This window comes from Rhyacophila brunnea, unplaced genomic scaffold (assembly GCF_057557595.1).
Source record: "Rhyacophila brunnea isolate RB1 unplaced genomic scaffold, BYU_Rbru_1.0 scaffold_22, whole genome shotgun sequence".
NCBI classification, from domain to species: domain Eukaryota; kingdom Metazoa; phylum Arthropoda; class Insecta; order Trichoptera; family Rhyacophilidae; genus Rhyacophila; species Rhyacophila brunnea.
Window position 1 is genome coordinate 32,284,568 of NW_028232882.1, and position 26,343 is coordinate 32,310,910.

At 33.0% G+C, this 26,343-nt stretch overlaps 1 protein-coding gene across 1 annotated transcript in view; it reads right to left on the reverse strand.

Moving 5' to 3' along the window:
* Window positions 1-26,343, reverse strand: part of LOC147070365 (dopaminechrome tautomerase-like) — a 104,843-nt gene that overhangs the window by 45,269 nt on the left and 33,231 nt on the right. Inside the window, exon 2 of the mRNA XM_085949684.1 lies at window positions 10,951-11,482. Within this exon, the coding sequence (XP_085805810.1) occupies window positions 10,951-11,389 (439 nt within the window). The 5' untranslated portion in view covers window positions 11,390-11,482. The remainder of the gene's footprint in view (window positions 1-10,950; window positions 11,483-26,343) is intronic.

A 26,343-nucleotide genomic window follows, 5' to 3' on the forward strand; every position in this document is an offset into this window, starting at 1 on the left:
CCGTGGGTGTAGTCAAGTATAGTCGAAGATTTATATTTATACAGTTTACGCCGCGTAAAGTTAACAATTGTTATTTTATAAATTATTAATGATATTTTGGAAAATTAAAATCAAGGGACTCGGCTCGGTAAAGGATTAGGGTTACACGTAAATTGTAGGTAAAATATTTCACTGTGGCACAGTTTGGAGATCGTATACTATACGATCTCCATTTTTATTAGATTCAATATGACCATTAATTCAATTTTCATAGCTGATTTTGGCAAATTTCATGAATTCAATAATGAAAGCCTAACCTAACGTAACAAATAATCAAGTATATCGGCTATTTTCAAAATGTGTTAGCTGCTGGCTTCCTGTAAAGTGTAAACTGATAAGAACCGTGTTTTATGTAGACATTAATTTTATGTCAGTACCTACTATACGACCCAAAGAGGTTACAACGGCCATACATTTCCGATACAACATTTCACGGTGAAGTGTAATACGGTGAACTGCATACGTACAAGTTTCCGGACACAAGTGATTAAGTCCGAGTAGTCTAATTTCTTATTCCCGGCGCATCTCGTTAACTGAGCCATGATTTCTCGGAAAATGGGACCAAGTAAAATATTTCATACATACCTCATAGATAATTTTGATCAGCCTTGTAGCCAACTCCTTGTTTAAGATTGCCAGAAGTCAATTTCGTCCTTTTCCGTGAAGATATAAATAAATAACTAATATATTATTTATTACGATTTTTCCTTTGATTATTTATTTATCACAGATGTTTTAAAAATTTGTATGTTCAATAAAAAGTGTTACATTCTTAAATCTTGTGAATTATTCGTTGAATAAAAAATATTTATTAACTATTTCCAACATTTCAGAAAAAAATAAAATTGAATCAAATACTTAGTAAATTGTAGTCAAAAGTATTTAGGTATCGTCAAAAAATTATTTCCATGAATGCATTAATGGTTCTTTGATTGACCTTATAAACATATTTAAGCCATGTTTGCTACCTGCATTATTAAATAATTTTAAGGTTTTTATCACAAAACAGATTAATAAATAGAATTCAGATAAGCTATACACCAATACACCACATTTTGAAGTAGGGTTTTGAATATGTGAGTATCCTACGAAAATGAAAACGTGCACTAGTGTGTATTGCAACTTTCAAATACACTAATATTGAATGAGCGTCAGTGCATAAACCGAGAGCAGTAAGTTGTAAGAACGAAATACAAGCGTATTCTTAACACGTGCTTAGGTAAGTTTATCACATATTCTTCCACATTCGAGATCGGTTGCCTGTTACTCCACATCCGTTAGTAACTTCAATTCCCATCAATTCTGTGTTTCCTGGTTTTAATACTATTTATTGTAAAAATCTTAACACAATCCATAGACTAATATAACCACATAACAGATTAATAAATATAATTCCGATAGGCTATATTTCAATACACTAGATTTTGACACAGGGTTTTAAATATGTGAGTGTCCTACGAAAATGATGGACGTGTAATAGTGAGTGTTGCAACATTCAAATACCACAATATTGAATGAGCGTTTATGCATAAACCGAGAGTAGTTGTCAGTATTCGACGTATGACATATTTTTAACACTCGTTTAAGTTTATCCCGTATTCTTCCACACTCGAGATCGGTTGCCAAGGCCATGCATTGGTTGAGGCACGGTCTAAAAAGATCGTTGCTAGGCGATGCGCGGATTGCGGGTCGCGGGTGCAAATGACGCCTGTCAAACGAAATATTATTTGTCATATAAATCCAACATACGTCCATTTTATGTTCTGTTTATTGTTCTATTAGTAACAATAATAATATATTCATTGACATGTTTTCTTTTTAAAGTAAATGGGTAACGTTTTTAGTCATCTTTACACGATTTTAGAATTAATTGACTCGTCGCCATCACGCAGCAAAGTGACGTGTTTCTGGCTCGACATTCTCTCAATGACAACGAGTCCAAAATTTCGTCGCGCCTACAGTTGAAAATTATTTGGCGTTTCACTGATGCGTCACCTTAAGAATTTCATTATTTTCGAGTTCTCTGAATCTAACAATCCTTCCGATTGGTTGTGAGTGTTGCGTGTATCAGCGAACCACAGTTAGAAACACACTATCAACTGTCATATTAATACAAAGTAATTGATTAATAATTATTATTACAAGCTATGTAACGCAATACTTTTTATTTTTACCTACTCAGTATTTATATATGTGAACCAAACCGATTATAAATTGTCACACATTAATAACTTACTGGGTACCAGTAAGGTTACATAATATAGACACATTCTGCAGTGTTGCCAACCGTACTATAATTATAGTATTTGTACTATAATTTTGGTCCGCGTACTATGTACGATATAAAATAGGTATAGTACGCCCAAAATACTATAATTTTGAAAATCGTACTATAATTTTATATAAAAGTACTATAATTCTGCATTTGCCATTTCGCAATCGAGTGGTCTTCGAAAATTTGGAAATCTGCGGCCCGCGACGAAATATTTTTCCTAAAAAAAACGAGCCGACCGTGAAAATTTGGGAACCTGCGGCCCGCGGCGAAATATTTTTCCTAATAAAAACGAGCTGACTATGAAAAATTGGGAAAATTTTCATTTTCAACAGATGACAACGCGTACTATATTTTATCTCCAAATACTATAATTTTGGAGGCTCTGTACTATAATTCCACTTTTAAAATATGGCAACACTGACATTCTGACATGAATGTCTTATGCGTATTTGAATCAAGTGAACTGAATTACTGAGAAATATTATATTATTTGATGTTTTTTTAATACTCCACTTTTGAAATATCAAGCTAGGTACCTATTTACGTTATACTTACGTACTTTTGAATATATTCGACCAACTCTGATAATCTTCTACAATGAGAAAGATATTAAAAGTGGACAAATATTTCGGAAATATTTTACCAAATGAGAAATGTTATTTACTCAAATTCATAATATGGGTCCATTATCTGGAGTCCTTGTGAGGTTTCCTATAAGCTTGTTTTAGAGCAGTGATGGCGAACTTATGGCAGGCGAGATGATTTTGCATGGCACGTGAATGTTTTAATAATAATTTTAAAAGTTTTCAAATAAATATGTTAAGTAGTTAAATAATATTAAAAAATCATGACCACATAGCCATGCGTATTTTCTTCGGTTTTTAATAATATTTTTGCCAATAATATTCACCAATAGATGCGCAAACGGAAACGACGAAAATTTGATATCTTAATACCAGTGACGTCCCTAGACAAAATGCCGCCGCTGGGCAGCGCCATAATGCCGCCCAATTTTTTATACAATATTTTTTTTATCATCCGTGCTCGTGTCCTTTCTAGTCACCAAAGACGTCGAAGGGCAACGGAAGTAAACTAGACATCGCGAACCCGACAAAAAATACAGTCCTGTTAAACTTTTTGTGTTAATTAATAAATTTTGTTTCCAACCAGTGAGTTTATTTTTTAGAGGAAAGATATTTTCGTTTTTAAGTACTCGGCTTAGGTAGCTATTTCTATATATACCAAACGATTCTCCTCGATTTGCCACCCTTCGGTAACTGCCGCCCCCAAGCGACGCTCAATCTGCCTACCCCCACGGGCCGTCACTGCTTATTACTCGAAACGGAAATTATGAACGAATTTTTTTTTAAATTTCTTGGTTAAATTTATTTTCGAAGAGCTTAAAGAAAGTCTTGACTTTCAATCTGACCGAAATTTATTAAATTTCCCAGCTCATTTTTTAGTTAGTTCTAAGAAGTAATTTCGTAATAATGTAAGTAATACGTAATAATATAATAAGTAATAGTAGATTTTTCGAGAATCTTGAGAATAAAATTCTCGAGAATTCGAAAAACCAATCTTGGATTCTCGAAAAAATAAATATACTTGATTTAGAGAAATTACAAGCTCTAAACGTATCTATCTTAATATCCAAATAAAAGTGTAATCACTAATCACTAAACAAACATATTATATTATAAATTAATTAAATACAACATATTATTATATTGTATTAACACGAATGCCGATTTTTATCGAACGGTCTCAAAGAAGTTGTAACCACATTACGGATAATATTAAAGAAAAATATAAAATATTGTTTTGCTATGACTACTATGAACATTTCCATGTTAATTGCATACAAACACGCATGGCAATTATTGGTTTACTAGTAAATTATTAATAAGTGGTTGATATACTTTGAAGCTAATGACTGCATACATAACAGTAGTAAGTAGCTGTCTTATGTAACAGACAGTTTTATTTGAATGAATAGAATCATTAAGAGAATCTCACTGAGTGACTGACGTGGTTAAATAAAAACTAATCTAATTATTTATTTGGAATTTTGTATTGAATATAAGTACTATTAAAGAGAATTTGAAAATCATTTATTTCAACTTTTAATTAATTACTTATTTGTGTATAAACTGAAACAGGTTTTATACAAGTTTTTACTATGTATTTTTTCTAATTTCATTCAACAGATACAAAGGTAATGTTCTAAAATGTTTGCACAAAATTTACTTGTACATTGTATAAAAAAATGTTTACAAATATTTCCATAAGACAATTAATAATATTTTAATATCTCCATGTTATTTTTTTATTTCGTTCAACATTGTTCACGTATAGAGATGTTCCTGGTTTAGACTAGGCATTAGCCGGTTTCAATTAGTAAGCTAATGCTTTCAACCAACAAAAACGGTATTAATTAATTGAAAGTTCAGATTTTTTGTATGTCTAACCGACAATGGGTATAATTATCTACAAGTTTTTATTCATAAGAAATTGTTAGGTACAACAAAAACATCTTATCTGCTTTTAAAAAAACTTTTATAATCAAAAATTGATTATAGTGCATTTTCAATGTATTTCACGATTGTAATTGAAATTTGTAGGAAGTACCAGAGGTTTTCAAAGTGTACGCCTCGCGTCTCGTTGCACTGCGATTAAGGTTTTGTCCATATGTCGCGATTTGACGCGCGCGTAAAAACTCGCGCGCATTTCAGGTACATGTGACCTCATTGAGGCGTCAATATGCACTCGCGACGTGTCACATGTCGCGCAATAAGCACACGCATTCGCCAAACTCTCGACAACGCGACGTTTTTTATAGCCATTCGTAATTATAAAAATATAAGTGAACGAAGTTCTTAATGACTTCGATGATTTTTGGGTCCTTTAATTGCAAATCTTCGTGACATCAGGCACAATATTAGAAAGTTGAGTTAATCTGGTGTGGCGTCGAGCCTGTTCCTAGATTTTGACTTCGTTGTACCATACCTAATGAGAAAATCCTGCTTCTCATAAATATGTCATAGTATGCGGAAGTAAAACAATAATAGCTTGTTTTGACTTACTAGGCCGCCCTTCCAAGGAAGAAGGCAGTAACTGGCGCTCTCACATACTTTCGAGATAAATGACATAAAGTGTTTTTTTCAAATTTTAGTACTGTGAATTAATAAAAAACGATGACATTTTTTATTAGTAGGATGTTAAAATACAAACAAAGTAATAATAAACAAGCAGTAACTGCAATGAATAGGTGCAATGACTGCGTTTTTGTTAAGAAATATGTATCATTTTAGCAGATGTCCATTTTGTCACTATAAAATTAATTAGATTAGACTAGTAAGGTGATGGAGTGCACCTACTTCTTCGGTAAGTTCAATTATTGTATCCCAACACAATACACATGTAAAGAATAAATATAACTGCGGGCGCGTTGGAGACTAAACTAAAGCAAAAGTGGTAATGATTCGTGTCGTGGCACCAGCGGTATTGGTGGGGGTATTGGAATGTGGCCCTTTCTACCACTCCCACGCACCATCTGGAACATTGGGCCTATTGACCATAAAGTCTAGTTTGTAACCCCAAACTGTTTATTCGTAGGATTTTAAGTTTAAAATGGTATTTCTTCTCATTAAAGTTTGATTTTTACTAAAACGCGTAAACTCATAAACGGTCAGAGATAGAAAGAAACATAATAAATAAACATTAATAAGCTTTAAAATTGTATATAACAATATTTTTGCTACGACCGACCGTTTTTTGAGATATAAGCGAAAAACCAAAAAAAATCCCAAAATTTAAATTTAGCGGTTTTTTGCCCGCCAAAAGTTGTGCCGAAGTCATCCGAATTGGCAAATTCGTTTTTTTCTTACTCATTATCATCTATATATAAGTAGGGGAAAAAATCTTCTACACCACCTTTTGCAACCAAAAAGTACATATTGACTGGACTACTAAGGATTTTAACGGTATTTTAGTGATAATACTGATTTTAAAGTAAACAGAATAATATATAGCTTTCAAAATTACCTAAAAGTTGGTATTCATAACCTAATTTTGCGAGTTACTGCCTTCTTACTTGGAAGGGTAGTAGGGTACTCTTCTGAAAAACAACGAGCAACACCTATTAATTCACGAACATAGTTTTGGAAACCCTGATAGACTAAGGGCGTCATGAAACATAACTGTTTGAACACCACTGTAGCGATGTGATAATAGGCAAGCAAGAGGCATACCTTGCGTGGACATTTTTTTACATTGTACAGTAACCGCATGTCTCCACTCAATTATGTTATAAAATGATCAGCTACTTAATTATAATTGTAGTTATTTATAATATCAACTGAGAAAAAGTAACAGTAAAATAAATTATTGGACTCGTCGAGTTGTGGTGAAGAAAACAAAATTGGAAGAAAGTAGAGCAATACTAAGTTTTGCGTGTACTGTAAATTTAATATTACTTTGATTTTTACTTTTACTTAAACATATTACTCGTATTATGATTATGATTTTACGTTATTTTGACATTTTTTAAGACAAATTAAAAAACTGAAGCACCATTTTTTATATCCACCGTGTTTCATAATGTCGTGTCCACACTGGCAACAATGTGCGTGGGCGCGATACCCGAGAGATGCAGGTTCGATTCTGCGGGGATACTTTTTTCAAAAAGATTTTTTCTATTGGTTATAATATATTTTGTGTGTTTTCAAAATTATGTGTGTTCAATAATTAGAATGTTACATTCGGAAATCTTGTGAATTATTCTTTGAATAAAAAAAAATCTCAAAACCTGTGTTTGAAAAATTTAGCAAACCGCTATTTCGACCATCTTTGCTTAAACAGATGACTGTACAACTATTTTCGTTAACAATTATAATTTATTACAAATCAAAAGTAAAACATAGTCTATGCCCTATTTAATGGTTTAACTCAGTGCTCCGCAACCGGTGTGCCGCGAGACAATGCTAGGTGTGCCGCGGAGCATTGCTTAAAAAACACAAATGATTTTGTATATTATACAATAATTACTTGATAGCCAAAATTGCGTACATGGCTGGTAATAAATAAATTTGAGCACCTGCATAAACTTAATAAAACAATGCAAGATCAGAATGAAAATATATTGACGTGATCTGACAAATTAGAAGGATTTAAGACAAGGATCTCTACAAATGTACCAAAGGACCTACCAGACCACCGATGAAAACAAGCAATTAACTTTGGATCCGTCTCCAAAACATTTAACGTTGCTTTAAAAGAAATTTCATCATTACTTTCATTCAATCAATACGGCTGGATTCGAAACCCTTTTGCAACCAATGCCAAAAATTCTATAGAAGCGCATATGATATTTTCTGGATTTCGGTTAATAAAGAATATCCTCGTATTTTTGACAAGGCTACCAAACTAAGTAAGTAAGGCTAAAAACTTTTAGGTTCATTGAAACAAACTCAGGTATCATATTAATTAGTTATTCTATTGCTAATACAAATACATAGGAATATGTAGGTATTGTGGCGCCCAAGCTCAGGGGGGGCGGCGTGGTAGGTCAAGCAGATAAGTCAGATAAACACAAATTACATGTTTGCTCTAATAGCAAAAAAAGTCGCCTGCGGCGCTGTTTACTTCACTAACCTTACTATTTTAACACATACGATTGTGGGATACAATTTATTATTATTGTGTCAATACTCGACATATAATTATTGTTAAAACGACAACTAACCGTAACTCAAGTGGATGTTTTAATAAATACAAAAAGTCGTTCAACATAGAATCAATACCTGTGATTAATTTTACATCGAACATCATTTGAAAAAAACGCTATTTTAAAGTCTCACACTGTCTTTAACCCTAGCGATAGGTAGGGGGGGGGGTCGCCGAATATTCTGGCCTAGGGTCAATGTTTTGGTGTATAGATTGTTTTACATGTGGTGTGCCGCGGAATTCTAGGAAGACCTGTAGTATGCCGTGGCTGAGAAAAGGTTGCGGAGCACTGGTTTAACTGAAACGTGATATTGGCTTTTGTGATGAAACATAATAATTATTATTGTCTTCAATTATTATAAACCGCTAATAAATAAATTGACATAGGATATACGACAAATATTATCCTACATACATGTAAAAATATGTATTTTGTGCATGAAGTGTCTAAATATTGTAAATTTACAACATACGGTTGTTTGAATTATTTACCAACTCAACATTCACAAAATTTATTTATTTATTGATATATAATTTTACTCATAAATAAAAGTTGCAACATTCAGTCTTTACCCAACCGGCCCAAGCCACAGCCCTCAATATCACAGCTGAAAATTACAAACCTTCAGCATTTAGAACACCCGAACGTCGCCGCGCAAAATAAATTATGTTGCATCGGCGGGCAAAACTTCCGTCCCACGCCAAATTAATGCGATACATTTTCGCGCGCAACTTCGTCCCACGCCAATACACTCTGATCCCAAACGCGCCTAAAAAAGTATAACTTCAAAAATAGTTAATTAAAAATAACTGGTTATTATAAAATATCAATCTTTATAACCTACTTACTGTAAAACAGTGTATAAAAATCCGTATCCGGAAATTTATACGTAAACAGTTCATCGCAGGACACAGTATTCGTACGCCGCAGCACGTGAAACATGAGTTCGTTTAACATTTTTAATCAAATGACGAGTTCTTCGTTGAACGTTTCACCGTGGAATAAATTTGTACGTATGCTACAACATGTGGAGATGTCTTTACTAGGCTAGGTTAGGTTAGGTTAGGGTTAATCTAATTGGAACAGTACTATTTGCAAACTATCGCCGCATTTTGTAAGATACGTACAAATGTATTCCACTGTGAAATGTTCAACGAAGAACTCGTCATTTGATAAAATGTTATACGAACTCATGTTTCACGTACTACGGCGCACGAATAAAACTGTTGCTAGATTTCAAAATTAGCCAAGTCCGTAATAGATGAATAGGAAAAAAGCTTTTTATTTTCTCAAATACACAGTCACAAGGGTGAAAGTTTATATTATTTCGAGTATAGAATATTTAAAATTAATACATTTTACATTTTGATAATGCAGAAATGTTAGAAAGCAGTCGTTCTTCAGCAATTCACAAAAAAGTCGAAAATACCTAAAGGTGGACTTGGCTGATTTTGAAATGTAGCGACACAAGTGTCCCACGAACTGCATACGTACAATTTACATGTAAGTAACCATAGAAATCAAGAATAGTATTACAGATTGTTATTTATATCTGAGCAAACTAAAATTAGGTTTACCATTATACCGTATTAGGAAAGTCGTGATTGCAATTTGAAATCACAAGATTACAGAAAATTATTATGGTTTATCAAATTGTCATCGTTGGAAATATTGTCATTATTTATTAGTAGAAATACAGAAAATAATAGTTTAAGTCCTCTTTTGCAACGTTAAAGTGACGAGAAATCGTGGTTTACTGGTAATAAATAATACCTCGTGAGAAATACAAAGTGGCCATATTACAAGCATGTGCGAATCGATTTTATTTGAAAAATGAGTTTATGCTTCGTTATAAGGAATACCAGTGACGAAGGGCGGAAGTAGACTGTTAAGATCTAACATAAATAGTGCACACTAAACTTTTCTAGTCAAACGTATTTGCTATCATTGAATTAATACTACAATGTGTAGATAGTGTTTGTTAGTTTTTAAAATTCAATTAAGCCGTGCCTAATCCAGCTATAGTAAATGATAGTCAAAAAAATATTCATTAATTGAGTAAGCATTTACATGGTAGAATTCCATTTTACAACAAATGAAAATATAAATAATATAAAATTCTACAGGTTTTAAAAAAAAGATAGTATTGATAATGGTGTTACAACCGAAATAGTTATCGACAAAACCTTTTTTAAAAAACCTGTAGAATTTAATATTATTTATATTTTCATTTCTTGCAAAAATTATTCGTTTTTCTATAAAATATTCAAATATTGCCGTTAAACCATACATCGTTTTAGATATTTTATAGATAGAATAATATTTTTTGTCGATTATGGTTTGGTTGAGGACACCTAAATACATTAAAAAAAACTAACCTACACCATCTGTAATATTATTAATTATGTACTTTACCTCTCGCCACTGAGGAATACTTGGCAGAGAAAGACGCTGCAATTTATGACGTAATAATCATTGTAATAGCTACAGAGTCAGGTCAATCAAACTAATGTAAAAATCGCCCCGAATATGAGCGACCTCAGATAGAAGAGAATAAATTTAGATTTGTCAAAAATTTAAGCTTATAATTGTATTATTAGGCGAAGTTGATAGATAGCTCAAGGGAAATTAGCAGTCGCCTAGACAGTGAAAATATGTTTAGTTCTAATCCCAATAATAAATTGGTCTACCCTCTTTCTAGGATTTTTTCTAAGGTGTTTTATCTTCTTAGATTATAGAGTAAATATGATATCAATACTTTCAGTCGATATGAGAATTCTACCGACAAGTCACTAAATAAAATTGTCGAAGAGAACAATCAGAAAATCTTTCTTCGTGATCGATTAATTACAAAAACACTTATGTAAAAAATTTCAACAAAATGTCAACAAAAAAATTAAAAAACACTCACTTTTTTGCCGCTGATTACTCCTCAACTTTTGAGGAGGTCTTCTTGGAAGACTAGGCTGCTGCGACTGCCAATTCGGAAACAGATCACCATCAGGTTGAAACAACGCCAAACTCTGTCCAGTGAAAGGGTTCTCATGGTCCTGCACAAGCGACAAATCCTCGTTATCCCCTACAACATTCTGCGATCCAGGAAGCACTGAAGACTTAAACCTAGGATCCTGCGATAAGAATCCACCTCCAGATGGGCCGTAGTTGTACCCTCTGTAAGGATCCGCAGGCGGGTGAATTGGCCCAGTATCGTGATGGAATTCATTGTAGTAATTCGTGGTCCTTGGACGGGACTGGAATGATTGGTGATTGATGTTGGATGGATTTCCAAAGAGTGATGCTGGAGGAGCCCATTGCAGGAACCACGAATGAGATACAGGGGCTACGGCCATTTTGGTGTTTTGTATGTCGTCACTTTGTGCAGGGTTGCACTGTTATAGATTTTAGTCCATTTGTTTTGTTTGCAGTTTGTTTATGGCACTTCACTGTAAAAAAAAAAGAAAATTAATTAACCATAGTTGATAGGTACTAGGGATTCCAATCCCGGCATCCCGAGCTATTTTCGATACATATGAATCCCGGGATTGATAAACATAATCCCGAAACTTTCGGGATTGATTTTTTTTATCAATTTTTATGGAAAATAAAATAAAAACGAAAATATAGCAGAAAAAATACTTTTAATAACAAATAACTACATTAGAAATAAACTGAGTTTGAATGAAGTTACTATGTATTTCCAAGATTGAACGTAGATATACAATATTAACAATAAATAAAATAAAAGTATAAATTATACTAGATTTATTTTTGACCGATTTTATCAATGTTATTTGTAAATATAAAATTTTTATATTAACAATGGAAAAAAATGCCAATGCCGGGATTGTCAAATTGTAATCCTGAAATCCCGGGATCAGAATTTTGACTCGGGATTGGATTTCCTAATAGGTACAATTAATAGTTTATTATAAAACAAAACTATTCAATGAATATGTAATACATACAATTTAATAATGTAACATTCTTTATTGAATATAATATATATAATTCGTAACACGTCAAAAATATAGCAAAACTATTGGTGCCGAGCATAACTAAAACCAATATACTGTATGAGATATCAGCCAATGTACTTTAATAATTTAGCTAAATGAGTTGCCTAGAGTCATAACTCACATATTCCAAAAATCGAATATCGTGAAAAACTTCCAGAGCACTGTCTTTTGTAATTAGAAGAAAAGTATTGAACTCCCTTGCATATTATTAATGAGTGAGTGAGTCAATTTACATTTAAAAAAATATATATATATAATACTCCTAAAGTTGCAGACATACAATACACTATGAGAAATACATGTAAATATATGTAAAATGATTCTAGGCGACTCAAATGCACTATATATAACCACGTCAAAATTAACCGATAAATAACTGTAAAGTCTGAATGGTGAATAAAAAATAATGTAATAAAATACATTGGCAAGTGCAAGTGCGATAAAACTAAAATTTAGAGTGATCCGCGGGCCGTCTGTTGATAATACCTTTATCCAAAATGTCAAAAAATGATAAACCTCAAGACGCATTGTAAGTAACTGATTAAATTCGTCATGCTTAGCTAAGGTGGTTAAATTGTTGATAAAGCATACTGGGCTGAATCCGATGGATGTGGATTCGAGTCCTGTATAAATATTATGTTGTTGAGGTGTCATTGCCCCTATAGGGGGGGGGCTGACAGGGCTCTAGCCTGGGGGCCCGGCGTGACGAACCGACCATACCGAGATAAACACAGATCACAAATTTTCTCTAATGGTAAAAAAAGTTCCTTTTAGGTTTAAAAAGGTTCCTTTGATGATATTAATAATTAAGACTGTTTGGTTGTATGATGCAATTTTTTATTGTGTGCCAATACTCAACAACTCCATAATTCAAATTGTCTCTATTCTGGCAGAATACACTGACTGGAGAATACTAGTTTTGAGTAATTTGACTTTGAAGTTGTTAAAATGTTTGAAATGGTCTATCATGTGAGTTTATTAAGTAATCGTAAGAAGGATGACTTTAAAATAAAGACTGTTTATTTATTAAGAAGGTTTCCAGACGGTAAAGTTTGAAATAAGGAAGATTTTGGTATAACTAACTCAATATGTAATTTTTTCAAATTAGTGTCTTCTGCCAGAACAGTGGCGAAATGGTGTAAGTACATAAAATATAAAACATTGCTAAAAATACACCATTAAATTTGGATAACACTACTGCAGCGCGTCACATTGACTTTACCATTAGCGATAGGTAGGGGGGCCCGCCAAACATCTTAGCCTGGGGGCCCGCTTCAGGATGTGGGGGCCATGATATTGGTACAGTAGTATTGGAGTTATTACAGATCAAATTGATTGACACGAGTAACATATAAATAACTAAAACGCTGACGAAAAGGCAATTATTTCGAAATCCCGGACAGACGTTTCGTAATATGTGTGTACAATTATTATATATTATTAAAGTCTACGCCCACGATGGCTGAGCGGTTTACGCGTTAGTTTATAATATCGTGGGTCCCAGGTTCAAATACTGTGGTCTAGCAAATACACATATGGTTTTTCAATATGTGTTTGGAGTCAGGGTATAGACCAAATATGTTGAGCAATAATATTCTTTCTCGTAAAAATCTGTATATACAAACTTCAACTCCGTGGAGGCCTATGTTATGATCGTATTATCGTTCGTAATCTCAACTCAATATGTACCTACCAGTAGCGTGCGTTGATTTTTAGTTGTAGGAATGCCGATACAACAAAATATATAACTACTTTTTGCCTCGTATTGTTTTACAACTTAAAGTTTTTTTAATTAATTAAATCGTGGTAGAAAGCTGCTGAAGTAGTGTTGTTTACAATGTTGAAACTTGGTGGCTTTGTTGTAGTCCAGGGGTCGGCAAACTCTTGAACCAAAAGAGCCAAATATGAGTGGCACAACGGTAAAAAAATTTTTCAAGAGCCATACGTATATTTTTATAAATATGATATATTTAAATGAATTAATTACATTTTATAATTGTTTATTTATTAAGTGAAGAAGATTTCCCGAATAACTCTAACGTAAATACTTAATATTATAATATGTTCTTATTGTTGACATTATAAATATAATTTTTACAGAATATTAATTACATTACAATTTTTACACATTCCTTAAAACTAATGTGAACAATGACTTTCCTTGCATTTCTTTGGAGAGTTTGTATGCTTGGTATGTAACTTGTAGTTTTTAATTTCAGGCGCGACTCCAAAAAAATCTCATCGGTTATTTATTTGGCTTCTCTAAATGCTATTTATGTTGTTCATGTTTGAAAATGATTGTTCAAATACATATTATTATATTGACTCGATATGAGTTCGGAAAGCTATTCTATAATATGTATTAAAAATCGTAGTATCTACTTTATGTAGATATTTTAGAGCGCCCCACTTGTGTTGTGAAATCAAATAGCAATTTTCTCTCTCCAAATCCTCAATTTTGGTGGCAAAACCTACAAATTTTGAGTTCCATAACTATTTGTTTGTTAAATCCACCAATAAAATTGTATTTCAAAAGTGCTCGTGTCAATATCAAATGGAGAAAATTTGATTTGTCGACTTTTGCAATGGGCGGATTTAAAACAACAACAATCATAACTTTTTGCATCAACCATCACGGAGGAAAAATTAGGCTCGCGATAATGTCAGTATATAATATAATAAGTGTACAAATCAATGACAAAAAATAAAAATTGTGAATTATGCAAAAGTTTTTGTAAAAATTGGGAATTTGGCAAAGAGCCGCACGCCAATACCCAAAGAGCCACGTGCGGCTCGCGAGCCGTGGTTTTCCGACCCCTGGTGTAGTCAATTCATATTTACATAATATGTACCTATTATAATATTATATAAACTTCAAAGATAAAGAAAAATTACCGTAGATTGAAGAATAAAGAATATATAACTAATTAATGATATAATGTAGAATTTTATCCATAATAATTATTGGGTGTGCTCCCCGTCTACAGCACGCCACTAATTACCTAAAATTAAATGCATTTGCAACTAACCGGTACTATTATATTATGTACATCTGTATAGTTCTACAACATTCCATAGATTAGTTCCCAAAGAAATTTTAATGTCAGAGTAGGTGGCAAAAAATAATGTCACGTCCAGTTGACCATCACCTTTCTGTCAATCATGATTATTATTTATCATAATACAATTACATCATTTTTTATAAGACAATCGTGATATATCGATTTGTGATGTGAACATGACAATTTAAAGGTGACTTCATTCTCAAAGCATTATGTTGACCATAGAAATATAATGCAGACGTACAAAAAACTAGCACTGACCTAGGGGGAGATGCATAGAGTATAATCACGAAACACTAATTAGCTGTTTGTTGGGTGATTAGCGGATTGATTCAATTCAATTCAATTAATTAACTATTTATTTTATTCAACGAATAATTCACAAGATTTAAGAATGTACCATTCTAATTATTGAATGTACATAATTTTGAAAAACACTTTCTGAGAAAATATATTATAACCAATAGAAAAAATCTTTTTGACAAAAAGTAAGCCACCCTGGCAGGGAATTGAACCCTGCATCTCCTGGGTTTACGCCCCGTCCGTGCATTACCTCTATGCTATAAATTGAAGTACTAATTGGGGCAAACTTTAACCATTGGCCTTTTTAATACCCACTCATCAGCGTTCTTCCAAATCGAGCTACTTTGTAGCTACTTTTGTCGCAATTAGTACGTCACCTTGTTGCATAGAGGTATTGCACGGACGGGGCATAAACCCAGGAGATGCAGGGTTTGATTCCCTGCCAGGGTGGCTTACTTTTTTCAAAAAGATTTTTTCTATTGGTAATAATATATTTTCTCAGAAAGTGTTTTTCAAAATTATGTATGTTCAATTCAATTAATGTTTTAACATATTGTAGACATTACAAATTATAAGTTTAAGACGTTCGCAACATGACATGAAACGTTATTATAAAGAAGAAAAAAAAATAATAAAAGCGAAAAAAATGAAAATATAAAAAGAGAACATAATATAAAAGCAGTGAAAATACAATTATACATCTATAGAAGTTCAAAGAAGTACACCGAGTTTGAAAAGGAGACCCGACCCTATTTTAAGAAATTATAAAATAGCGTCCACCCAAACTCACCTCACGCAATTGGAATATATCAACACGCGAAGCAATTTTGTTGAACATAGTTATCGCCCTCACAATTAGCATTGCCAGTGGCAGGTTGGTTCTGCACCTTGGGAGAATAAACAACTGATCAGACTGAGCAAACTTCTCATTTATACCTCGTATAAGTCGAAAAAATACGTAGCTAAATAAAGATCTCTTCTAAATTGCAGACTGCAGTATGTAAGCATACCTAAGAGAAAGTCAGTTGGATAAAGCCACGGATAGTATCCATACAACCTCATTGACATATCTACAGCAGGCATGTCCAACGTCAAGTAGGCTATGATCTACTACACCCATTGTCATTCGTCAACTTGACAATAATACGTATTTATATATTTGGCTAAAGGCACTGATGTATTACAAATTAAACAACAACGGTATTAAAAATAAATACTTAAGTTAAATTTTTGTTTTCTTTTGAGTACTCACGGCAGTCATCGTCAAACTATATTTTCATACTGTGAAAAGAGTATACTGTGTGACGGTAAGAAGAAACTACGCTTCTGTTGAAAACGCAGGGATTCACAGGGCGCGACTGATGTAATTCGAATAAAGTGATGGCATAAGTTTGGAAATTGACCATTATTATAATACACGTAGATTAATATTTTTCGTCACTTTCATCACTGTTTTTATCAAGGCTTCGAACCATTACTTTTTTCGTTTTGGTTTTCATTCCGGTTCAAGTAAAATAGTATAATATATAATATATCGGGTCGGTTCCGGTTTTCGTTCTAAAACAAATAACGGTTTTCGGTTCAGTTATGGTTCGAAGTCCTGGTTTTTATCTGTTAATTATTACAAAAAACGTTTTTGTGTCATTTTATTTTTGACATACTTCGTCAATTTAATAATACCTACGTATATGGTTAGTTTAGACATATAGAAAAAAACGTATCAATTAAAATAAAATACCTACAATATACTTAATAATAGTTTTTTTTTTACTTTATAGTTTAATAATAATCAGGACCGTTCGTAAAAAAGAGTAAAAAACCTGTAAATCTGTCGAGGGCACCCATTTTTTTAGTACCTAAATTAAATTAAATTGCAAGCTTCGTATTTAGTGACCGGCTTAGCACCACGTTCCCCTTGCGTGAGATATCCCAAATATATAAACTAAAATCAAAGATTTGAATATAATATTGTATATCGTCACTGTTCTGGCAGAAGACACTAATTCGAAAAAATTACATATTGAGTTAGTTATACCAAAATGTTCCTTATTTCAAACTTTACCGTCTGGAAACCTTCTTAATAAATAAACAGTCTTTATTTTAAAGTCATCCTTCTTACGATTACTTAATAAACTCACATGATAGACCATTTCAAACATTTTAACAACTTCAAAGTCAAATTACTCAAAACTAGTATTCTCCAGTTAGTGTGTTCTGCCAGAACAGAGACGATATTGTACTGTGGTAATTTAGAAATTGCAGTCAATTTAACCAATATAAATTAAATTTCAGTTTTATAACACAAATTCTTTTTGCCACTAACAACTGACATGAAATATTTCTTATTATGCGAAATATATTTAATAATTATAATTTAAATGGACTTACAATGATTTCAATGCTGCACTGTGACGTGCCAGTTTAAATAATCTTGACTATAAAATGAATCAGCTATTTCCTGTACGTCAGAACTTGGCTAGTGATCAAATACTAGTGGATGTACTTAGATAGTGCTTTCCCTTTTGTAGTTATTATTAAAACTTCAGTCATATTTTCACGTAACATTTGCATTGTAATTTTACATAAATTATATGACTGTCGAATCATCTTTGTAAGTATGTGATCATATCATGTTGGTTATATCATAGCGACGTGTGCTTAAATAAATTAACAATTATTATACTATCCGTATTAATTTTTCCATATATATCATCAAAAAAAAAAATCGGTGTGTGTACTTATGTACGGGCGTTAGAAGTGTACTTTTTTGGCGTACCTAACAAAATAAAATAATCGCCTACCGCGTTAGTCAAAATTCACATCAACCAAAAATATTCAAACAGTTTAATATTAATAACCATGCCCTTGATTTTTCGTACAAGGTGGTTGGGTGAGTTAGTTGCATTGATGTGGGGCTAATTAGGTTCCTCCATTTATATCTTTAATTTTCTTTATGGTCAGGATTAAATATTTTGTGTAGTGTTCTTATGTGTTATATTGCTTAGTACCTACTTCGTGAGGCTTTTGGCGGTCAATTTCATGATTATGCTGTCTAAATCGAGTCATGAGAGTCCATCGCTCCCTTTCTAGTATAGGGCAGTCGTTGATGACATGCCACACAGTTTGAGATGTGTTGCCGTCACATGGACAACAGTCATCATCCCTCAATTTAAATCTTTTTAGATAAGCTCGCACTGATCCGTGGCCTGTTAGTATCTGTGTGAGTTCGTGTGATATTTTTAAGTTCCTGGCAAGAGTGATGGCAGAGTTTATGTTTGGAATAAATTTCTGCGTTATTGATCCTGTGGGGGATGTTGTGTATCTGTGGTTCCATAGCTCTATTGTGTCTTCGTTTAGTTTTTGTTTTACGTAGCTTAGAGGGAAGTGTGTGTAGGTTGAAGGTGTTTTATCTGTTGTGGCTTGTTTAGCGTATTTGTCAGCTTCCTCGTTTCCGGTTATCCCTGTGTGACTTCTTATCCAGAAGAATCTAGGGTTTGTTCCTATCATTCGAAGCTGCGTTGATAATAGTTTAACTAAATATTATGTAATACCAAACAAAAGTAACGTACATATCACACTTAAAAATATTAAGCTTAGTTTTGACAGCTAATCACATATAAAAAGGAGTAGGTACAATTCACAACGCAATATAATATTTGTCACCAAGCAAAGTAATCTATACTCCTTATTCTAGGGTCACTATGGTCGGCTATGATCACATCATTGCGCGAGACGTCATGTTTCAGATCTGTCAAATAATAAAGTATGATATAAGATAGAATTGACGTTTTAATAGCCCCATATTAGTAGAAACTAGAATAAAGGAGGGCCGCTTATTGGAGTGCCGCTGGTTTATTTCTAGACACTTTAACTTATATCACTAAATAAATTATTTCATTATTTCTCGTTGTTTTTATTTTATTTTGGCCAACAATAATACATTCGTTTCCTAGGCAATGAAACAATTCTTCGTACATGTAATAATAAATTCGCTGCCTAGGTAACGGAACAATTCTAAACTATAATATTATACTGTATAATCGTCATGATTGCATTATCATACTGTGGCGTAAAGGCAGTGCGTTCGGCTGATAATCGAACAATCGTGGTTGGAATCCAATCGAGTGCGATTTTTTTCGTGTGAACAAATAAATTATGTGTTACATGTCACACGCCAAAAATACACTCTGATCTAATTTCCAAACACGCCTAAAGAAGTATAACTTCAAAAAATTTTTTTTCGAATACTTTAATTTTTAATAAACTATTTCTTTTATTCAACGAATAAGACACAAGATTTGAGAATGTAACATTCTATATACTGAATATACATAATTTGAAAAGATCTCATTCATATACACAGATGATACGACACCCGACGGGACTTGAACAACAGTCGTAGTTCAGTAAGATGCCCGTAGTTTAATTGGTAAAGCATACTAGCCAGTATCCAGCAGGTAGGTACAGGTACGATTTTTTTTCTACAAAATGATTTTTTCTAGTGTGTATATGCATGAAATGTTTTCAAATTATAATTTTATTTTATGAAATATTTTGTTGACAGTCTAATAGCGTATATTTTGAAATTATGCAGCATCGTACAGGCACATTTTTTTAACGTATCCGTATTATATACTGATACATGGAGTAATGCGCCGCAGGCGAAGTTATTTTTAACTTTCATAATGAAGAGTTTTTGTTAGATAAGCGTAAAATGTATTCAAAATTAAAATATTTAAATGTGTAAATGATAACTCTGCCATTCTTGGTGGTATTAACTTGTGTGTCTGATAACTATCTCAGAAGTCGGGAGCATCAGTTGTTTGTTATCCCAAGGTGCAGAACTAAACTGCCATTTGGTGATGCCAATTGGGAGGGCTATAACTCTGTTCGACCAAATCGCTTCTGATGTTGATATATTCCACCTACGTGAGGGTTTATTAATAGGGCGTTGTTTTGTAAATTCTAAAAAGATGGTCCACTTAGCTCATTTGGTGTGCTTCCATGTTTTATAATTTTAATAATTTTTGTACCTTTTACTTTACATTTCACACTTTCTTTTGTGATACTGCATATATTTATTTCTTCTTTACACTGTTTTAATACTATTTCTTTGTTTTAAAATGTCATGTTGTGAACGTCTTAAATTTATAATTTGTAATGTTCACCGTATGTAAAAAAAAAAAAAAAAAATGAATTTGAATATCATCAAGAAACCATGAGGATACCTTAATATGACTGGTTGAGACTCTGATACTTTACCAGAAACGTATGAAAAAGACAACGAACAATGAGACTAATAAATATTTAATTAATTGTCGATGCTTTCAAATAGTTTATTTTCATGTAAGCTATCACTTTGTAGAAGTGATAATGAAATTTGTAGTTTTTTTTTTTTTTTGTTTAATAATTTTGTATGTTTTTACAATAAATACTATTGTGTCAATAAAAGAAAATTCTAAATTTGTAATGAAATAATATTTCAAATAAAATTGTCAATGTTCACAGTTGAATTGATTTTTGCACATCACTCTTACAAAGTGCTCAGAGCCAAATAGCGTAACCCTCATTTTATTATGAAAAACATTAATAGTTAAATATTTACTTATCTTAGGGCTTGCGCAGACAGAGCGCGGTCAGGCGGTCTGCGTTCCGCGTTCGGAGTTCGGCGTTCTTTGTACTGTATGGACTTCATACTGTATGGGTACACAGCCGGCGGTCAGACCGCGCCGGTCAATTGGAACGCTAGAGTTCTGGAGTTCTATGCCCGGAATTACAAAGAACGCCGTACCTCCCGTCCAGTCCCGTCATAGGAATTTGAGCAGTCACACAACATAGAGCGAAACCACACGGGGGAGTGAGTACGCAACAGCGGTGCTTTCTCACTTCCACTCGCAGTCGGAATATAGCGGTCTCGCATTATGCAGCGCTTGTGTCAGTACAACGTTTGTAAACAAATGGAACGCTTATTGTTGACCGCCACCTGTCTGCTGTCCCTGAACGTTAGCGGTCAACGGTCGGTTGAACGCAGAACTCCGACCGCTCTCTGTCTGCGCAAGCCCTTAATATTGAAAAAATTTTAACAGAGTTTTGAAGTCAGTTTTCAATCAAATATGATTGATAATTTCGTATTGTGTTGTATATACCCAGTCTGATTCTAATAAGATCATAATATGGGGCTACACCAGGTAACTCAGAAATAATGGGAACTGAAATACACAACGGGTAAGGCGATAGCAAGTAACCGACTCGAGTAAGGAAGAATCCGGGTTAAACTTACACACGTGTTAAGAATACGTTTTACGTCAAATACTAAAAACTGCTCTCGGTTTATGCATTTACGCTCATTTAATGTTGGTGTATTACACACACTATTGCACGTGCATAATACGTGCTTCATTTTCGTAGGACACTCGCACATTCAAAAGTTTGCTTCACCATGCGGCTTATTGAATATTGCCTATCGGTATTCTATTTATTATCTGTTCTGTGGGCTACACAAAATGGAGGTTTGTATTAAGAGATTTTTATTTTTAGGAGAAATGGATGTTAGCCACTTGCTGAACCTATTAGGTCCATACTCTGACTCAAACACAAATTGAAAAATAATAACGTGTACTTTCCAGACCCATGATTTAAACTTGGGACCCACGACATTATAGGTCGACACTTAAGACGCTCGGCCATCGTGGGCATTTCGTGATAATTTTCATTATTATTAAAATAAATCCAATGCCTATAACAGTTTGGTTCACTTCCTGAAAATTTTGAAATTTGACGCTCGAAATGCGAGAGCGACCAGATAGTCAAACGATTATTGGGTTAACCCAGGTCTGTGAAAACTACGGTTCGCCAATTATTTCTGTGGGACCAGCAAGTTTTAATAGTATTTCTACAACAATTTTACTTTTTTATACATATTAAAATAAAATAAAATTTAATTTGAATATACATAACAATGCATTGAAGAATTTGTCGACTTGTTAATTGTTTTATCATCTCTGGTTCTGTTCAAACTAAGATAGAATTTGAAATTACAAGCAATGAACGTTTACAAGCAGTAACTATTTCTTTTATTCAACGAATAATTCTCAATATTTAAGAATGTACCATTCTAATTATTAAACATACATAATTCTGAAAACACTCATGATATAATATAGCCAATAAAAAAAAGTAAGACACCCGGCAGGAATCGAACCTGCGTCTCTTGGATATCGCGCCCTGTGCATTACCACTATGCTACGACTGCCATGCTTAATTGCGACAAATTTTAACTATTGGCCTTTTTAATACCTGCTCATAAGCTCTCTAGGTAGGCGATCAATTTTGTATTCTAAATTAAAGTATTTATTACTTTAATTACTAACCGACGTCACGGGTCACTCCAATATTTTCTGTTGTAACTTACTTGAACTTGCTAATGCTTTTTAATTAACTATTTCTTTCATTACCATTCTAATTATTGAACATACATAATGCAACATAGTGGTAATGCACAGGGCGCGATACCCGAGAGACGCAGGTTCGATTCCTGTTGGGTATCTTACTTTTTTCTAAAAAGATTTTTTCTATTGGCTATACATATTTTCTCATGAGTGTTTTCAGAACTATGTATATACAAGTAGTTTTAAGAATCTTGACCACACAATTAACACATGAAATTAAAGAAATGTAAAACAGTTTCTTTCTTATTAAATTGTTGGCTATTAGAGAATTTTTTTTTTTTATGTTGAAATTCCTTTTTCACGATAATAAATAATGTATGTCTAAAAATAGTATTGGAAAATAGTAAAAATGTGACCCTTCATACAAAAAGTTTGCCCAGACCTGGGTTTACTTAATACATACTACCAAACAATGATTGTTTAATTGCGTTTAGCTAGTTGCATATCTGAAAAACGTTGTTTTGAGTGTAGTTCGTCAAAAGATATGATGTTATGTTATTAATTTATTATGCTCGTTTTAGGACACACTCGCGGAACATCCAAAGTTATAACTTTCCACTCCAGTGACGTCCCGTGGGGGTAGACAGATTAAGCATCGCTTGGAGGTGGCAGTTACTCGAAGGGCGGCAAATCGAGGAAAATCATTAGATATATAGGAATATGTACCTAAACTTTGTAATAACGGAAATATCTATCCATTAAAAAAATCAGCTCAAGGTTTAACAAAACTGTATTTTTGTCGGGTTCGCGATGTCTAGTTTACTTCCGTTGTCCGTCATGTCCTTGTCATGACCAGCAATGACATGTGCCGATTTGCGAATTATATTTGAATTGTATCTATCTTTTCTATTGAAGTAGAGATGGCATTTAAATTAGATTGTGTGGTATATATTTTGTTAGTAATGTATCCATACAACGATACAACACATATCTTAGAGATTGGAGTCATGAAAAGATGATTAAAAAAAATACTATATAAAAATGGGGTGGTATTTTGGCGCTGCCTAGGGGCGGCATTTTGTCTAGGGACGTCGTTGTCCCACTCTATTCTACTCAAATACGCTCTGGAAATAGTGCTTCACAAGTGTACTTTATAATACTTGAAAGTTTACTTCCGGAAGATGTCCTATCTTATAGTAGATAATATGGTAATGCGGATCTGAAGCTCTAGAATACGTTATGATACTTTCACCGAGTAATTGCGATTACAGCATTTTGAAAGGTAGTAAGTAGGTTTATCTGTCTTTTGACATACATGGTTTATAGTCGTTTAATAATATTTATAATAGTACTTAGGTATTATTGATTTAAGGCAAGTGAAAGTAACGATTTATTAATACTGAAAAGGCACACACGAAACGCTAATAACAAAGAGTTATTAGTACCAATGTTTTATCCATCTCAAGACATTGGATTAATAAATACCTATAATGGGATATAAATCAATTAAAAATGGTAATATTATTTCATACGTAATATTTACATAAGAAATTATTTCTTTTTATACGGACATCGGTTACTAATTAAGGCATTTAATTGATACCTATCTTGATTTAATATACACAAATTGTTAGCCAACATTATTAATGCAATTTGATGAGCATTTTATGTAAGAACGACTAGTTGAATTCGTCTTAATTAAGTAGAATGCCCATAGATTATTTAGAGAAGCACATTGGCGCGAATCCAGTGGTTACAAGCTCTAGTCCCGTCGGGTGTAGTATTATTTGTATTATACATGTGATGTTTTCAAATTATGCATCTTAAATATTTGCTTGTGTTAACACACGTAAACATAATATACCGACATGACGTTGTGAAATGAAAATGGTAACTAACCAATGATGCTAAAAATCTTCTTTTTATAGAGATTGAGACTAAATGTATGATATTGAAGAAAAAAGAACCACTAATTCACATTGAAATCAGCTACAAGTGACTGCATTGCATGCTAATTTGCAGAGAACTTCACACTACTGATTATGACATTTATTTAATAATTTGTATTGCATATAAAGAGACAATGCATTACAATGAGTAGGTATGCAGTCAATAATATGACACTTTGGCATTATTATTTAGTTGAAAAATCATGTAAAATATGTGTAAAACCGTTTACAACTGCACTCGAGTAAGTCAACACAATATAATATGGTTACCATTGCGTTTGTAAAGCTTTATTGGTATATTACATTGCATACATTGGCATATTCTCAGACCAAATGTTTGTCACCATCGCCCCCGATTGTTAAAAGTCACTTTTGAGCCGTTCCCTGGAGCCGTGAGCAGTCGTGAGCGAATTGGAACAATTCCTATTTTTTGAGAACGATCGCGTCAATTATTAACCTCGAGTTAGATGAGTGGTCGCGCGCGTTATGTACTCGAGCGTGTTCTGTCTTGTGTTTGACATAACAACACAAATTTGACGATTACAAAACTTAACAGACAATGATAATACAAAACAAAAATAATACACTAGTAAATGCAACTAGCAACTTGTTACTTGTCTTAAATTCATTTTGTTGTTTTATAATTGTCCACACTAGCAACTGAGGGCATTATATGAACTAATCAAATCAAACGTCAACACGATTGAGTTAGTAGCTAAATCGTTCCGTGTAATTGCTATCTAAAATCAACGATTGTTGAATCTGGTTGGGTCTGCAAGTTTGCTGGTCTAATTAGACCTTATGAAAATTGGAATGAAAACTGAGCGATATTAATATTTGTGGAGTATACCAACTTAACAATACTTCACGGGCTTACAAAATAATTTGAAATATCATTATAGAACTAACGTTTAAGGCTATACCTTAGCTGAGACATGATCTAAAAATACCGGTAAAATATCGTAACTATGCGATGCGCGGATTGAGCTAATGACGCGTGCCGCACAGCACATAATTTGCCATAAACATTCAACATGCGTCCATTTAGCGTTATGGTTATTGTTATATTAGTAATAATAATAATATATTCATTGGCATGTTTTCTTTTTAGAGTACAGGCATAACGTTTTTTAGTCATCTTTACACGATATAAGAATATATTATTACGAAGCCATCACAAAAAAAAATCAACGTACTGCCACGTCTAATGCCACCTGGCGATTGGCGACGTATGCGAAATTTCGTCTCACCTATTGTTGAAAATACTCACCCGCGCGCGTATTTGTAATATTTTGATGTTACCGATCTTATTCCAAAAAAATAATTAGTTCTATATAATATAAGGAAATAGTATTTATAAAAAAAATACATGATTACCGTTTTCATATCTTTACAACAAGAGGATTTAAAATATGCCGTTTGTTGTTATATAGTGTAAACAGGCATTTCGAAAAACGCTTAAGATTTGATGATTAAATTAAAACTATAAAAACTACTATTAAAATATAGTTATTTTTCAAGAACATAGTTCAATCTTTCCAAGTGATCATAGTTTATTCCATTCATTAGACTCATTAGAGCAGTGG